Genomic DNA, 18,510 nt, shown 5'->3' on the forward strand with positions numbered 1-18,510 from the left:
TTAACTATATTTACATTTGGTTAAACTTTAGTAACGACAAACTTCCGCATTTTTTTAGTTGCTAAGGGTGGCTTATTTTCTGTTTTTCCGCCGGATTCACTAATCTTTCTGCGAATGAACCTGGCCTCCCAGTGACAGCGTATTCTCAAGAATAACTTTAAAAATGCTTCACTAGTATCGATTGTACATAATTCGAGCTTTCTGCACGACTATAATAATATATGAGAGAGAACCTGAGTGACAGTATTCGAATGTACGATGCTTTGAATCACACTTTTGAACGTGCGTTCCCATGCAATAATGTTTTCGAAAACGTTGTTTGTTGCATAGACCAATCCATGCGTATCGGCATAATTTTTCATGATAACATATAATTTATGTTCAGCATCTAAACTATCGTTTTCATCAATTAGTAATTTCTTACAATCTATACAATTATGAGGGGATAAAAATTTTTTACATAAATATCCACAAATATAATAAACTGCAAATTCTAACCATTTTTCGGGCCGGCAACAAAATCGAATATTGAAATTAGAAAATATTTATTTATGTTTATCTTTGGATTTTTCGTACGGTATGTGGCAAATATCAAGGAGGTTAGGTTCTGTTTTGCTAGTAATCAAATTCTACTTACACTGCTATTCGAAAAAATGTATGTTCCCGGTCGGTTCTAGCATTTCTATTGCACCCTTTCACACCGCAGTACACAACCATATTCAATTAGAACAACTTAACCAAAGAACTTAACTTTACAATGAATATCCGATTTCAGCTTTTCTGATACAACTTGTCTTGTTTGCAAATATTGCCGGTGTTGACTCACACACGTATGACGCGATGCACACATATGCAATTGGTTTGTCCTGCGACTCACCAGACGGTGCGCGCGACGGTGGGTACGCTTAGCTTCTACTCTATCCCTGTCTATCCCATCCTCTTTGGTAGGAGATTTCTCTCTGTAATGGTACCGTAAATCTTCTTGGGTTGGTACGATCCTCATGCGCTGGCCATCTGGCGACCTTGGTGTCTATATTCTTCAGTCAACGGTGCATGTAACGGCCGCAACGGGTGCAGCCAGCCTGAAGGTGGGAGAAGTGGTTCTTAGATATTTGCATCGGCAAAACACCTCAGAATACCAGTTACAGTTAGTTTTGCGTCGCAAGTGTTGTAACCTACTGGTGTTACGTACGTACGTAAGTACATGCGCAGCTATTGTTAGAATTTATTTTGTTGTTTTTCTATTTACTTCTTTTAAGAAATTACTTCCTGGCATCCACTCATAAATTTGTAATTCTCTTACAATTTAGACATAAATGCTGAGTTGGACATAGTTCACGAAAACTATACAGCAAAAATATAGTGAACCTAATTGTAGATGATACATGATTTCATGGCTTGTGTACGATTTGCAATATACACTTGTAAAATTTTCATGACTACCGGCATAGTACGAACACCGATTGAGCTTGGAGATGGTTGAAGAGATAAGTAGCAAATCTGTAAAAACCGCTAAAATAGTGCCAAAATTCAAACAAACAGGTGAAACTAACATCATGAAGACGGTCGAAGACAAACCCCTGTAAGTGCAATCTTATTTATGCAAATCATCTCTGACAACGATAAGTTTGTTATTGCACATTACCAGGTATCATTCGTTTAGAAAATTATTCAAAATCCTTTGTTGAAATAAGGTTGTATTTAGTAATGTTAATGTAATTATGCATTTTTGTATAGAATCGTTATTTCATGACATGATTGCTCGAAATTTATTCAACTATGATACAGCAAAAGCTTAATCATATTTTGCAAGCAATCAACTCTTCCAAAGTTACTTTAAAGTTTAACATAATGATTTTTCTCGATGTTCCATTACGTTAACGTTATTAACTTTAACTTTGTCTTTGAAATTATTCATATAGATTTTCGACTGATTCAGAAATTGAACTTAAATTCCCTGTTATGATTTTTTTTTTCTCTGTTCATGATTCATGATTAGTATGCGATGGTTTTGATGTTTCAGTATCTGGTGGCTGATTTTTATATTAATATTGATTGCAACTGTTACTACTCGATTTTACAAAGTAACAGAGCCTGATCATGTATGGTGAGTTTTAAGACCTAGAAAACTTCTGGGATCAATCCTTGTATTTTATACGCAAGGTTGTCAACAATTTGTTTTTTAGCTGGGATGAAACTCATTTTGGTAAAATGGGCAGTTGGTACATAAACAGGACTTTCTTCTTTGATGTGCATCCACCACTAGGAAAAGTATGAATAAACTTTTGTTTTACATTGTGTAAAAGATAGCTAAATTGATTTATAAATAATTGCGGCAACTGTATTTTTCTATAAGTGTTATCAGCAACCCTGCGTCAGTCATCTGTAATGATATCGCTACGTCTGATTTTTGGGTTTCTCACTATCTCAGGAGGTTTCCAATGTTTAAAAATTTCTACTTGTTAAAGTACTAAAAATGTAGTAATGCAAACTATTGGAGCATCAAGTAGAAATGTTGAAGTGATTCGATGAATTTCTTTTGAATTTTCGGACACTCCTAGACGGGTTGAAAATTGCCAAGCAGGATATCCTGATTGATGGCCAGCGGCGTAGTCAAAAAACCACATGGTTAGCACAGGATTGAATTAAAACCAATGAAACCGTATTGACACAAGTTTGTCCTGATGATTCACAGATCCGAATTTTATAAGAGAACTGAATCTATGTTACGAAAATCAATCCAAATCAATTTTTTTTTTTATTTTTAAAATGTGTATACAGTTTCTTTTTTTTTGCCAAATTGTAACAAATCGACTTGGTTATACAAAATTTGTAAGAAAGAATTAACTGTTCATGGATACGGGAGAAATTAATTATTACATATTGGTTTGAATTGTAGCTGCGCTACAATTTAGACATAAAATTAAAATTGAAACTATTCAACTGCGTAGACACATATAGGTAAAAATAAAATGCACAATTCGGTTCGTTGAATCTTGCAATCACTTGAGGAATTCGGATTGTTGGGTATCAAAATAAATCCCTTGTAATATGTTTTCAATCGTTTTTTGCTTTCTCAGTTCAAGAAATTCCGATAGGATTTGAGTGATCACGGTTTGGTATTAAAGAAAATCAGAGAATAGGATTCAGAAACACGACACAAAAATATAAGTCTATCGTGTTTCTGAATTGACACAAACATATAAGTCTGTCGTGTTTCTGAATCTCCTATTCTATCATTCACAATCTTTCATGTACTATCAAACTTTTCCAACAGGGTTACCGAGTCTATACTTCTGCACACATTACATTACAGCAACTATGCTGCAAAAGAATACAGATAGAATGTCGATAGAAAAGAACTCATATTAACAATAAAAAACTACTAAATGTAGTAATAACTGAGGTATGATACCTACAAAAAGCAAGCATAAAGTATCTGCAGTGCATTTAGTTACACTAGTTTACCAGCAAAATTAGCGTAAATAATATCTATCATATGTGAAGTGAATACTTTTCACAAATGATGTTGCAGTAAAATCTCAGTTCACCGGATCTACTGTGAAATATTTTATTGTTGTTTTTACTTCTGAAACTTAATTTTACTATCAATACATTGACTATATGTATACTAAAACAGTCTGTCATACATAATAACAGGTGGATTCTGAGTGATACTTAAAAACTTTTTTATACCAACCTGGAGATAAAAATGTTATGGATACTTGCAGAGTCAATTATTAACTGTATTTCAAATTGAACAAACATACATATGATTTTCGCATTAACCGTGAATTTTATTTATTCAGGTCACTCTTGTCCCCGTTTCCCCTGGTTACTAGAATGCTGTGGTCAGTCTTCACCATCCATGTTAAATGTCACTGACCATTCTTAGCTTCTACACGTCACTGAATTAAAAATAATGCAGTCAGTGCCAGTCTACATGTAATGTGTAAGACAAAGGTTCAACAACAAAAATATCTTGTGCCAAAATAATGCCAAGAAATGTATTTCTGTAATTCACTCATTGCTAAAATCATTTCCTGCGGTTATTCTCACATAAAACTAAAAAGTTTTTAGATAATTTTGTTCTGCATTGCATGTAGAATGGCGCTGACTGTGTTCTTTTCACATCAGTGATTCGTATGAGGTGATAATAGTCAAAATAAGTGGTCACATTTAATCTAGGTAGTAAAGACTGACTATAGCATCTTCTTAATCAAGATTATGCAGTATTTTTACATACAACCTTTTACAATTAATTTTGAGATTGAGCTTATATGCAACCATAAGTCAAGTTGTTTTTTTTTTTTACAATAGTTGAAATTACTATCACAACACGATAATTTTTGTAGGTGCATATTTAGGCTATTCGGGTAGTGTTTTGTTTACTGTTTTAAATGTTACATACCAGTATCAATGTGCATGGTACCCAAATGCTTTCTGGTTTTCATTTTTCACTTTCACTAATAAACAATGAATACGATCATATAAGCTTTTAATACGGTAACGAACTTACAATGAATTCGCACGAACTATTTTTGGCATTCAGAAATTGATTTGTCTTCTGTTCTCAAACCTAATTTGACCTAATTACAGGTGATTGTTTGTAAAATATTAGCTTTGCAACTCAAATCATTTTTGATGGAATTGATGAAATATGTGTTACTTATGATTTTTTTTTTATTTCATACTATGTTTAGAATTTAGAAATTCAAATTTTTGATTTTATCTATTTCAGTTTATTAGCTCTCTTTTTATTATGTGATTTTACCAGATGTGTCGTAAGATTTTATTTTGCGTATAATTCTTTGCATGTGAGATTTTTAGCAATAGCATTATGACACTGAGCCCCTAAATAGACTCGTAACGCACCCCAGCAGCATGCTTTTGAAAATGCTATGTATAACTGTCAGTAATTAAAAACATCTCTTCTAAGATTAATTCCAATTTCGTGAACCGTGATCATTTACATACCTGTTAGTTATTATAAAACAATAAAAACAACATTTTCGATCGATCAAATTTGATTTTTGGTACTTCAAACTGGAGCAAATTCAATCAATCATAGCCGTGACGAAGCGACTTCGAGCCAGCGATATTTCAAAATTCAATGTGACATGTCATTTTTTAACAGTGAAAAATTTTATTACACAGTGACTTCGGAAGCTAATCAAATCTATACTTATTATAAATTGCCAGATCTTAACATACAGCCTAATTCAAAAAATAAATGTTAATTCATTCGTAGCAGTTACAGTTATTTTTATCGATATTTTTCATTTTCCTATTTTCATATTATGTTAGTCTTAATTGAAATTGATGAATTCTAGATGCTTATTGGTTTATCCGGGTATCTAACTGGCTACAATGGTTCATTTCCATTTGAGAAACCTGGTGACAAGTATGAAGATACAAAATATATAGGAATGAGAGTAGTAAGTAATACAGATTAATGATAATATAATCAAAGTACTTTCTATTAAATTTATTGCTAGATTTCAATGTAATCTTGCATTTACAGTTCTGCACAATGTTGGGTGCAACTATCGTCCCATTAGCATTCCTTACTGTTTGGGAATTGACGCAGTCTTTGCCTTCATCTGTTTATGCTGCTACTTTTATTCTATGTGGTATGGTTTGATAAATTTATCATGGTTTTTAAGTAAATGTTTAATTTGTTTGTGTAGTCATATTCACTCCAAGGTATAGGCATACAATAATTGATTTTAATATTTCAATCATAATAACATACTTGACACATTTATACAACATTGAATGTATCACTTTACACTTGCAAGAATTACCCAAGTAATTATCAACTAGCATGTACCTAATTTCAAATTACAATTAATGAAAAGAGATGTCGAAATTTTTAGACTTATAAGAACTGCATATGTCCTAGATGTGTAAGTGGTAAATTATTATTTAGTCAAATAAAAATCGAGTTATATTATGGTGAAGCATAATGCTTAATTTTTACCACTGAAACAGATTTGAGGTATCATCCTAAGCAGTAAGTAATGTCCGTTTTCGCTCTTGTCATTTATAATTGAATCAAATTTTTATTGAGACCTTTTGTAATTCTTGGTTGGTTGAAATTTTTCATTACATGAGAATTACTTTTAGTACAAGAAAATTACTTGTAACATTTGTGTTTTGTAGAGAAATACTTCTATTTCACTTTTGTCATATCTTAAGAATCGCAAAAATGAAGGAAATTATACTTATTTTAAATTGTGTACAATCTTCTATGTTTTTTCAGATGTTGGTCTGCTTACACTGAATCAATACATTCTTCTGGATCCAATTCTATTGTGTTTTATGATGTGTGCATTATGGGGAATGTCCCGTATCGGCTCATTGCAGCATCAACCATTTACATTCTCTTGGTGGGGTTGGATGTCATTTACTGGCATGGCGCTTGCATGTTCCATAAGTGTTAAATTTGTTGGTCTCTTTATTGTCCTGTTGGTTGGACTCTACACGTTGCATGAATTGTGGAGAGAATTAGGCGACCTTTCAAAGCCTGTCGTAAGTTATGCTTCTTGTAAGTAAGATCATACAAATTTACTAAGGCAATGTATTTATATTGTCCATCACCAACAGGTAATCGGATTAAAAAATTGTAACTTTGTAAATCAAATCTGTATGGGCGAGTCTGCCGATTATCAATCAATGATCAGAGTCCAAAGATGAGATTTTGTTACAATTTTGATATGTTTTCGGTGTCCTGGGATGTGAAAATTCTCCCATGCTTAGATCTTTAGGCTTTACCATTCATGAGAAATATATTGATCTCCTTTAACACTTTTGCGAATCTAAAGATTTTTCCGAATTTCTTGCAATCTTAATCTTCTAACTCCATTTTGCTCGGTGTTATCACAAAAAAACGCAATTCTCAGTCGTTTTTTTTTACGATAACATCACTATTTCTAAGTTAAAAATTATTTAAAAAATTGCAGATCCGGTAGACATCTGAACACATGTCAAAGATTTTTCTCAGATTTTTCAGTAGTGAGCACTATTTTCTAATTATTCTTGAACGTTCGCTTTGCTGATTTCTGATAGATTTTAATGAGTGATCACCTTTTTTTTTTACAGTACGAATATCTAGGTTTGGGTGATCTTCTGTAATTTTTACCACGTACAGAAGTAACACAGAAAACCGAAATGTATAATTAGTTTGAGAGGTGTTTACCCATTGAACGTTAATTTTGAAGTTTTTGACCATATAACTCTGTAACGTGTTCTTCACAAGTTTAACTTGTGTATTGTATGTCGCCAGAAGCTACTTCCGTTTTCAAATTCATATACCATCTTACATCAATGACTAGAAAATATCTCTAATTCTGGTATGTTATTTCCCAAATAAATCCGAAGCCTCACTTGCTGGGTTATAGCAGTGTGAAGGTGTGCAGCAGTCACAATGAATAGGTAGCTATGCGCAAAGAGAAGAATAGAAGATCCAATACGGCTATTTTCTGGTCCCATCAAAAGTGGCTCCCACTATTCTACTGTGAAATTCGAAACCACGTTCAACAAAACTAGATGTTTATACTGTGAAAAAAGAAGATGGTGACTCCCTAAAATCCACTGGAAATCAGCAATCCGAATGTTCAAGAGTGTTTAGAGAGAACCTTACTACCGAAAAATCTGAAAAAAACCTCAACAAGTGCTCAGATGCTTGCATAATCTACATTTTTTTTTAAAATAATTTTTAAAGTGAAAATAGCGGTGTTATCATACAAAAACAAAACTGGGTTTTTTTTGTGATAACGCTGAACAAAACGGAGTTAGAAAGTTAAAATTTAGAACGCAAACTCGATCCTTTTAGGCCGAGTGTAAGTTTGCAATATGAGTCGTAGGTGAACATGCATAATAACCGAAGACGAATTTAAATGATTCTTTACATAACAAGAGTATGTTACGCGATTTGCACGAAGCGAGAAATTAATATATAATAATAAATAAATAATCTCATGATTAGGGTCGCGTCATATCACATTTGTTTGCGACAGCGCATGCGCACAATATAGAAAAGACCACTTTTAACTCTTAAGAGTTAAACCAATCAATTATGCGCGCATACGAAAGGTGAAGGGTGAATGGAAATTGGTATTGAGGAAGTTGCATGTTTGATTTAGTTTAAAAATATATAAAGAGTACAATGAGAAAGTGTGAGGGAGAAATTGATTGTAGGAGGTAAGAGGGGGGAGTTTTGTTTAGTTTGGTTTCGAAACGAGAGGTTAATTCAGATTTTGGTCGAATTAAAGATAACTTTGAAGAGAAAGTTTATGAGAGGAAGGATGTAAAAGATTGGTTGCAGATTGATTGCAGTTTACTATATACCGTGTGCAACTGACAGTGTAGGGAGCAATCAGCTGACTTGATATGGGAACCGAGGCAGTCAGGTGATGATAAGAAGAGTATGCAGGGTTTGACGTGGTTGATCAATTTAATCCGAATCCCATTTTCATCTTACTTGGAAAATCCAGTGACCTTGCGAAAAAATGTTCAGCTTTCTGATGGAATTATCAGAATAATTTTTCTGTTTGTGAAACCCACAAAAAGATCTATTTGTCCACCAAAAAAGACTACGCATTTTTTAATGGATTTAATATTTGAAAAAAAAAAACACTTTTCAATAAAAATATATTCGATCAAATTTTTATTCCAACATCAAGAAGTCCAAGAAATTGAAAGAAAAATGTGCGATTCACAAAAGTGATAAGACTGACTAACATGTTTTCTCGTGAATGGTGGCTCAACGTCTAAGAATTGGAGGATTTCCATATGTTGGTACACCAAATAACATATCAAAATTACAGCAAAATTAAATTTTTTGGTCTTAATCATTGAACAATAACTAACGGACTAGCCCATATGTACTTTCAGTTGTAAAATAGCATTATAACTAGACAGATTTTCACGGAGTTTCTTTTGTTAATTTTCATCATCTCAGAGAAAACGCAATAATGAGATGTCAGTTTCAGTTTCTAGTCAAAAGTACCAAATAAGAACTTGAATTATTGTAAATGATGCTGACATTTTGGAATATTGACATCAACATACCTTCAATGACAAATATTTTCCAGAGAAATGTACATGTTCATTTTTATGTATACTGGTGTACTCTTAAATCGCAATTCTGCATTAAATTTATTGTTAGCTTGCATCTGAAAGTAATGAAGTTTCGACTTAAATACTCAGTAGGGACATGCTCTATTTGCCTTATTCCAATTCACCTGAGACCACTTTGCACGAAAACATATCGCACGCGACTAAGTTGACATAGTCCAGTAGAAATTTCGTTATTTTAGTATGATAATTACCTATTTGAAATGTTAGGTCAACTAACATCGAATAATGTCCACGTATACATTATATGCCCGTAAAATCTGTTTATTGCTTCTTTTCAGATGAATGCAGTTAAACATCTGTTAGCTAGAACCCTTTGTCTCATAGTGTTACCAGTAATTGTGTACGTGCTGTTTTTTTACATCCACCTGGTTGTTTTAAATAAAAGGTGAGACTGCTATAATTCGTAATACCATGATTTTTTACTAGTAATACCTACATTAAAAACTGACATATTATTTAATATTACTTACATGAAATAGTAATGCTTTATGCCCCAGTCATTATTGTCGCTCACCCATATGATATTTCTTTACATCAAATATAGAATACCTTGATACTATTTTGCTCCCATCTTACTGTAGTGGCAATGGAGATGGTTTCTATAGTTCCGGATTTCAGTCACAGCTGGAAGGAAATTCTTTGCACAATGCAACAATGCCTCGGCATTTGGCATACGGTGCTATCATAACACTTAAAAACCATCGCACCGGAGGAGGTTATTTGCATTCACATTGGCATTTGTATCCAGAAGGAATGGGAGCTCGTCAACAACAGGTCTATATGCATAATAATCTTTCGATGAGTAAAAAAAAATTTTTGTTTTCCAACTATACTAATTGTTGATGTGAAAACATTATTTCATTATACAAAACCCATTCATCACTTCAATCCACTTTTAAACTGTTTTATAGTTATGATGCTATTGTTTTTTTTTACTTTTCATCACCTTTGGTGATGTAAGAAAGGATTTGGCTTCGGCCGAAAATCACTTTTTCTAATTTCAACGAATCTTTACATTTTCAGATCTCTAGAATCCGAAAAACAGGTTTATAGAGAAATGTTGGTCAGGATGTCGGTTTGTCGGTCTGTCCAACAAACGCCTGCAATGAGTTGGGAAATGGTTCAATGAAAAAATCTGAAATTTACAGGGTTTTACAATCAAATGACGGGCATGAAAAATTGCAATGTCATGTTTAGTTTGAACTTCCGGTTCTACCGGAAACGAATCGATTTTCAATGTTTTACCAAGAAATCTATACTTTATCTTTTTTAGTACTTTTTCTAAATGAATATGTATTTGGAGTTTATTCATTTATTGAAAAAAATGCATCAATTTTGTTTTTCCTAGTTCTCATTTAGTTGCCAAGTCCTGTCACTTTCAGATTTTCGAACTAGCCGTTTTCGGGTCATCGCGGAGGTTTGCCGGACGAACCATCAGGCTCTTCCCTCCTTTTCATGGTGATGACAAGTCTCTAAAAAAACAATATTTTTCGGACTTCTTTTAAATCGCTTGTAATTTTGCTCCATTTTCATCAGTATTACGTTTTTACGTTTTAGATAACTACGTATTCACACAAAGACGACAATAACCGTTGGTTGGTGAAGAAATTCGATACGAATGTCTTACCACCAGATAATGTACTAGTAAAACACGGTGACTTAATCCGACTAGAGCATATAGTGACTCGCCGAAATTTACACTCACACAAAGAAGTAGCCCCCATTTCAAAAAAACATTACCAGGTTACTGGATATGGAGAGGTATGAAAAAAATCCATTGCGTCACATTCGTTTATACCTGTACAATAAATTTGGACTTGGCATTTTTTTAGCTCGAGAATACTGTACTTTCAGCTAATCTTCATGCAATTTCACGTGTTTGATTCAAAGTGATTGAGAAAGAATTTTCAAGAAAACATTTCTTGTTTATCACTTATTTCGTTTTCCAAGATCGTTTCATGGTTAAAAGCTCTTATGTTTTCCCATAAAGTATGAAATTTCAGCAACATGATAGATACGTATTACTAACTGAATCTCATTGGTTCTTACTATGCATAATTGATGTAATGACAGTATGCGTACAGTTTGAAACCCACGTTCATTTTTTATGAATACACCTATGCCAAAATTTCTGAAAATTTTCACTAGCTGCAATTGGCAATTCTAACTGTAAATGCTAAGTATCAGTATTTACCCAAAAGTAGTCAAACATCAATGCACATTTTTTAGAATGGTACTGGAGATGCAAATGACGTTTGGAAAGTATTGATCGTAAATGGAAAAGAAGATGATATTGTAGAAACAGTAACAAGCAAGCTGAAATTCGTTCATTATCTTCATCACTGCGCACTTACGAGTAGTGGAAAAACATTACCCAAATGGTAAGTTTTGATCACATTTGCCGACTAAACATAAATCTAATTATAGAAAATTATAAATATTTATTTATCAAGTTTGTAACACTTTTCACAGGGCATATAGTCAACAGGAAGTTTCTTGCAATCCGAACATGCGAGATAAAAACTCTATGTGGAATATTGAGGATAACATTTTTGCCAAATGTAAGCCAACATTTTCAATTGTAATACTTTATGGTAGAATCGCCAGACCTGTGTTTTGCATTTCTTTCCAATAAATGGGAGCTCTTTGAACACACATCCATATAATAAACAGTACCAGCGCAGCATAGTTAAATTTGATTCAGATAGAAAATTATAGTACTGGATTTGATATCTAAAAATACAACGGAGTTTTTCTTCACTTTTAACAGTGCCAAATGTCAGTTTCCAAGTATACGCACCTGGTTTTCTGGAAAGATTTCTTGAATCACACGCAGTTATGTTGCAAGGTAATTCGGATTTGAAGCCCAAGGAGGGAGAAGTTACCTCAAGACCATGGCAATGGCCTATCAACTATAGGGTAAGAATGTACCAGTGTTCTACAACAGAACACGTGATTGTTAAAGGGGTATCCTGGTCGATTTCGACGTTGTCTATATCCAAATATCGAAGTCCGCGTATCCCGAACGTGAAACAGGGCTCTTGACAGCCACATTTTTCACGCGGTTCTGAATAAAAACACTCCAATACATTTTCATTTGACGCAGAAATAAAGAAATGGAATGAAATACACGAATTTGCTGTAGCGTTTTGTTCAGATATGTGTTTAGAATGGTGGTGTTGAGTCCTGTTTCGCATTTGAAATATTTGAACATCTATATTTGCAGATACATACGACAACGTCGAAATCCATTAAGGCACTTCCTTAAAGAGCCTTAGATAGTAGATTATTATATTTTACCTAGAATATTATAACTTATTCACAGAAATTAGGTTATCTTTGCATGCACATTTCTTTTAACGAGATGTTGTGACACGTATGAGGAATTCTCCGTCAACTCGGCCACTTTTTTGGACCATCTCAGATTTGCCCCATAATTGGTTATATCAAAGTACTACTAAAAGGTACTTTGCGTGAATTTTTTCAGATTTTTTAATTCATTATTTGAGAAATTGCCGTTTTTTTTCAAATGAATATATCTCGGAAACTTGAAGTAACTGAAAAAAAATGACCACATCAAGGTTGTAATTTTTTGTTAGCTTTCGAGAGTTGTTGGCTTTCACTAAAAGCCATCCAAGTCAACGTTCGCAGTTCTCCAAAAAGTTGTTTCTGAAGTAAATGGTTATCTAGACCCTTCATTCATTACCAATATTCCAATAACATTCATTTACGTAATTTTGTATTGTCCTTCTGTCTGGAAATCGAAATGTGAAAATAAATTCAGTTACTCTTTACAAGAACTAAGTATTCAAAGATTTTATGCAACACAGTTTTGAAAATTACTCTTTTTTGTTTGCATTGGATTTTTGTAAAAGTTCTTCCGATAATTGGAACCCAAGATATTCAAGTTTGCACATTTTCACGTAAAATATTTTGAGAATAATTTTAGATTTTGAAACCTTCCGAATAAACGAAAAATTTTTTGAATGTATCACAACATATTCATTTTGATGTTTACTAATTGGAAAATTTCACAAAACTATAAGAGGCGGTGTGAAAATCAATCGAAATTAATCTTTCTATTGTTTTCAATGTGTTTCTTTCTACGAATTCGGTTCTTTCCATATTCTAATATTTGAATTGTAACGCAATTCAAATTCGACTAGCCTGTAATACACAATTTCGTTTTTATCCATTACTATTTGCTTCCGTTGTATATTTTTAAATTTACCATAAATTTAATATATGCTAAAGAATTCAATTTCTTTTCAGCAACTTATATATGTATATATAACAAAAAAACCGACTATTTTTTTTTTTCAGAAGAACATTGAAAAATCTTCCGAGTGTCCCTCAAAAATGATCTCGGTAAAATATGAGCCCTTAATATTGATATTTAGAGGTGGCGATTCTCAATTTTCTAGTTCACATTTAAATACCATGGGAAAAAATTTTTTGAAAATTTAGAATTTTATTGCTCGAAAACGAATCAGTGTGAAGATATAAACAAAACATATTCTTGTAGGAAATTTTACGCTCTACAAAAAAGATCTGAATAAAGATTTGCGTAAGGTAAGTCGTTTCGGAGTTATCAGTCCTCAAACATCGAACCGTTTGAAATAATGATGTTATTAATTTATAAATGCTACAAAACTGACTCATATCACTTAAATACACAATACTTCTGATTTTAAAATTAAAACTAAAGACTTCCAGTGAAATGTTAATTAATAAATTTCATTAATCAACGATATGAGTCAGTTTTGTAGCATTTATAAATTAATAACATCATTATTTCAAACGGTTCGATGTTTGAGGCCTGATAACTTCGAAACGACTTACCTTACGCAAATCTTTATTCAGATCTTTTTTGTAGAGCGTAAAATTTCCTACAAGAATATGTTTTGTTTATATCTTCACACTGATTCGTTTTCGAGCAATAAGATTTGAAATTTTTGTAAAATTTTTTCCCATGTTATTTAAATGGAAAATAGAAAATTGAGAATCGCCACCTCTAAATATCAGTATTAAGAGCTCATATTTCCCGAGGTCATTTTTGAGGGACACTCGGAAGATTTTTCAATGTTCTTCTAAAAAAAAAAATAGTCGGTATATATATATATATATATGTATATATCTCGATCTAAAATATTTATAATTTTTGATATGGTGATTGAAAAAACGGACTGAGCTAGATTTAAATTTTCATGATAGGAGTAAGTGCCAAATGTGCTGGGTAATGAATTTTCCAATCTATTATATTAATTTATCTTTTGCACGTCATACCTTCTTCAAGGTGGTGCTCCTTCGACCAAAGCAGCTGCATGAAGCATAGGTTTTACATACCTGTTGATTTTTTCTCAAGTATACGTTGGTGTTCCGAAGAACATGCCATGGAGTTCGAAACGATTAGCAAATATTTCAATCCCGCCGATTTTCTATATTCGACATATAGCAAGATATCACAAATCTGAAACGATTGTTTGTTTGGAATAGTGAACTGAATGAGCACCCCTAATCTCAGCCTAAAATATTGAAAACTTTAGGAGAAGATACTTTTTAAAGAATCCAAAAAATTTCGTTTTGTGAAGATTTTTTATAGTTACTTTTTTTCGTGAACTTCAATCAATTTCATGTAAAAAAAAGTCCTGCAATATTAGTACTTACCGCGAATAGTTTCAGAGGTATAAATTAAAAAAAATGAATTTTCAGTTACGAGTTATAAATTTATTTACTAAAATTTTTATTTATTTCAAATGTATTTATTTATTTCTCGGTATTTGGGTCATTTGAACACGTTTATGATATGATATAATGAATAATTATGGTACTTGAAAATTCAACTTTTAATTTGAACACTTTTGTCATTAATAATATAATTTGAAAATATCCAAAGTGATACGAAAGTTTTGGTAGACTGCCTAGATTTTTAATTTTTAACTACTTAGTGAGACTTGTGTAAGTAAACAGTGTTTACTATAGATGTATAATATATTGCAAGTGCTAACATTGTAGGAGCTTTATTAGTTTACATGAAATTGGCTACAGTTCAAAGAAGTAACATTAAAATATATTAAAAAACGGAATTTCCGATCTTTAAAACATTTTTGGCTGTAATTTGAGATGTTCGTTCAGTTTACTATTCCGAACGAACAATCGTTTTTCAGATTTTTGATATCTTGCTATATGTCAAATATAGATACTCGCTGGGGTTCAAATATTTTTTTATCGTTTTGAACTCCACGGTATGTTTTTTGGAGCACAAAAATACACTTAGAAACAAATCGATCGCTATTTGTGACCTATGGTTAATGTAGCTGCTTTGGTGGATGAAACCCCCTCCTTAATAGCTGTTAATATCTCCTAAACCGATGGTGAAACTATCTTAAACAGAATCTCAAAGTTTGGACCTTTTTTTACTGAATTTTATGCAAAAATTTTGATGTATACATTTAAAACATCTTGGTAAATCCATCAAGTGAGCCTTTTTAAGGCGCATGAAGTTAACTTTTTTAAGTGGCTGGAAGTAAGCTTTATGCTATCACTGTCGTCTTTCTGCACAGTTAACACACCATCAAAAGTAACGTGCAAATCCCTTAGTATCTTATTAAAATTTTCGCATTATTTCCCGTAAAACTCTTAGATTGTCTATTTGAAGAATGTTTTTTTCAATTTAGACACACGCTACAGAGAAAAAGGTGAGTTTTGCGTGGATTTTGTTCTTTCTTACCTGAGAATTTCCAGATTACATTGATTTAAATTGTAAACAACTAAAAAAATTAGAGTGTCTGAAACATTATAAGGATTGTCAACTCAATCTTGAATAATAGGGTCAGGACCCGATGGAATTGAAGTGGAATACTACAAATACAGTTATATAATTACAAATTTGTGTTTTTTAATGAACTTGAATTCGATGACTATAATCTCGTCCACACTTCTATAGTTATTGAGGCCATTAGAAAAGTGACATGCTTTACTGTTATCAGGCTACCTAATTTTCTATTTTTAGTTCCAAATGATTGGAGTGCCTGGAATACTCATATCACACAACGAATTTTATCTAGTTTGATAAGTGTTGAGTAGTAATTACTGAATGCCTCTTTTTCATTTTTTGCAGGGTCAATTCTTTTCGGGGAGTAAAAATCGTATTTATCTACTCGGAAATCCGATTATATGGTGGGGAAACATAGTATTTTTAATTTTCTTCTCTCTCGCATATCTATTCGCCTCTGTGCAAGAACAGCGAGGATATCTGCAGGATCCTGATATTTTATATCGAAGAAGGAGAACACTCGAGGCTGGCATGTGGATGTTTACTGGATGGCTCTTACATTACGTTCCATTTTGGGCTATGGGACGTATACTCTACTTCCATCATTACTTCCCTGCTTTATTGTTCAGCTGCATGCTGACCGGAATAACATTGAACTACATTTTGGAAACTATACCCACGTTCGTTCCTGGCATGATTGGGCATACTATTTATCATTCCACAGTGGGGCTAGTATTGTCTGGAACAGTATATAGGTACGAAAGACTCCTTAACCATTCTTCAAAATATCAAACATATAGGTATAACCAAATTCAATCACTGAGAGTATGTTTATACCATTTCTAATCATTTTTAAGTTAATTCATTAGTTGAATTGTTGAAAATTCACAAAATAAATTATTTTTTTTTATACATGTTTAATCTGACTCATACGATTTATTGAGTTTTGTCAATTTCGTATTTGATATCTATAAAGTATTGTGAAGATACATTCAATTACTTTTTCTTAACAACTAAAAATATGGCCTAGTAAGTCATGAAAATAAACCTCATACTATTAAGGGTCTTTACAGTTGTTGGTCACTACTGATTGGAACTGAATTTTTGAATACATTCACTTTTTGGTATCTTGAAAAATGGTTTTCACTGTACTTTACAGCTAACGCTTGTAATTCTTACAAACGATTAGTAGAAAATAACAATGACTTACAACTTGTGAAGACTACATTATAACACAATTATAAAAATCAATCATTTCTTGGCATGCATGTACACAAACAGAAGTGGACTTTGACTAATTCGAAGCTGCTCGAATCATCTGCAATTCAGGTTCAATAGATGGTAGCAGACCATACCGGTAGCCTTGAATCGGTCAGCATCTACCTCGATTTGTGTATGTGTGATGTGCACCATGCTTATTCTTACTTGAGCGAGGATTGATGTGTTGAAACTGTGTGTATAGAAAAGCACGCACACACACACATTGGTAATGTACTTATGTAAGTTCGTAGGTCTATTATAATGAAAAATACGTCATTGTTATTTATTATTATTATATTTTGATTGCAACAGTTGGCTTGAATGAAACAATTTATTCGGGAGTTTTATGTTTTTAATGAAATAATCTAAATTATTTGATTTGGGAAAAATTGATCAAAAACCTCAGTTTAAAAATGTCCCATACACAAATCACAAGTTTACAAGAATTATTTGGATTGGTTGCCAACTAATAATCATCAAACACCTAATTGATAAAAGTAGATGCAACACAAGTGGATCGTAAAACCAGCCCTAAATAAACGTCACACTTAGTGTACTTTCTCAGTTGCTTTACAAAGTGGTTCACACATTGGTATTTTACTTTATTGAGATTATATTGAATTTGGGAAGCATGTTTTCATATTTAGTCTTCCGTTGATATAGAGCATTAACAGGTTTGGTAAATCAATATTAGTTTTCTATTCTTTTTCAGCTTTTACTTGTTTTCTCCATTGGCTTACGGCATGGACGGACCATCAGCCTCCCATCCTGAAAGTCCATTATATCCACTCCGCTGGATGGATTCCTGGGAGTTTTAGTTTATGCTATAAGTATTCACATAGCAACCAGACTTTCACTCAGTCGAGGTCTCGTAAAGGCTGATATTATACAGTGTTAAGATCATTATATTTTTTATGTACGAATCTTTCTTACTAAATATTTTATCATTTTTATATGTACGTATAATATGTTGAAGAAATGAAGAAATGTAATATTATTAATATTTAGGAAAGAAGTTCGTGACCAGGAGGTAGATTGAAGATGAAAGTTCGTCGAAATTCCGGTCAGGAAGAAGAAGAATTTAATTCTTTTAGACTTTTTATATTCACGTCTTTCAAAGTATTAAATTCTTCTTCTTCCTGACCGAAATTTCGACGAACTTTCATCTTCATTATTAATATTGCAAAATAAGTTGTAGAATTTCTCTAAACAAGTCTGCCAATTCTAGACCTCGGATCCGGCTTCACCCGCTCAAATCTTTTCGCAATTTTTTGAGCTAAAAGTCATCATCAAAAAACAGTTTATCAAATTTTTTCAGATTTTTTTTACTC

General features: G+C 32.6%; 1 protein-coding gene across 13 annotated transcripts; it reads left to right on the forward strand.

Annotated features, from left to right (window-relative positions):
• Positions 1-1,001: 1,001 nt before the first annotated feature.
• LOC124179506 (protein O-mannosyl-transferase 2) lies at positions 1,002-18,184 on the forward strand. 13 transcript variants are annotated; one of them, XR_006870067.1, is made up of 17 exons: positions 1,002-1,196; positions 1,452-1,582; positions 2,024-2,107; positions 2,187-2,271; positions 5,334-5,438; positions 5,525-5,633; positions 6,266-6,534; positions 9,423-9,529; positions 9,726-9,918; positions 10,702-10,905; positions 11,374-11,525; positions 11,617-11,705; positions 11,915-12,063; positions 15,822-15,842; positions 16,265-16,674; positions 17,249-17,418; positions 17,892-18,184. XR_006870067.1 is itself a non-coding variant. In XM_046563964.1 (16 exons), the coding sequence occupies exons 1-16, from the start codon at positions 1,002-1,004 to the stop codon at positions 17,995-17,997; spliced, it is 2,427 nt and encodes an 808-aa protein (XP_046419920.1). In that variant the 3' UTR covers positions 17,998-18,184. The 13 variants fall into 13 exon arrangements, 12 of the variants coding, with proteins under 12 accessions (XP_046419920.1, XP_046419922.1, XP_046419923.1 ...); XM_046563964.1 differs by lacking the exon at positions 17,249-17,418 and having other exon boundaries at positions 17,874-18,184; XM_046563966.1 differs by lacking the exon at positions 17,249-17,418.
• The last annotated feature ends 326 nt before the right edge of the window (positions 18,185-18,510 follow it).

The sequence above is a fragment of the Neodiprion fabricii genome, chromosome 4 (assembly GCF_021155785.1).
Source record: "Neodiprion fabricii isolate iyNeoFabr1 chromosome 4, iyNeoFabr1.1, whole genome shotgun sequence".
Taxonomy (NCBI): Eukaryota; Metazoa; Arthropoda; class Insecta; order Hymenoptera; family Diprionidae; genus Neodiprion; species Neodiprion fabricii.

Bases quoted from the DNA above. Each gene is read 5' to 3' on its own strand.
- LOC124179506 (XM_046563964.1), top strand. From the start codon at position 1,002: ATGCGCTGGCCATCTGGCGACCTTGGTGTCTATATTCTTCAGTCAACG. The intron at 2,108-2,186 runs GTGAGTTTTAAG...TTTGTTTTTTAG, and splicing joins ACAGAGCCTGATCATGTATG to CTGGGATGAAACTCATTTTG. The intron at 9,530-9,725 runs GTGAGACTGCTA...ATCTTACTGTAG, and splicing joins CTGGTTGTTTTAAATAAAAG to TGGCAATGGAGATGGTTTCT.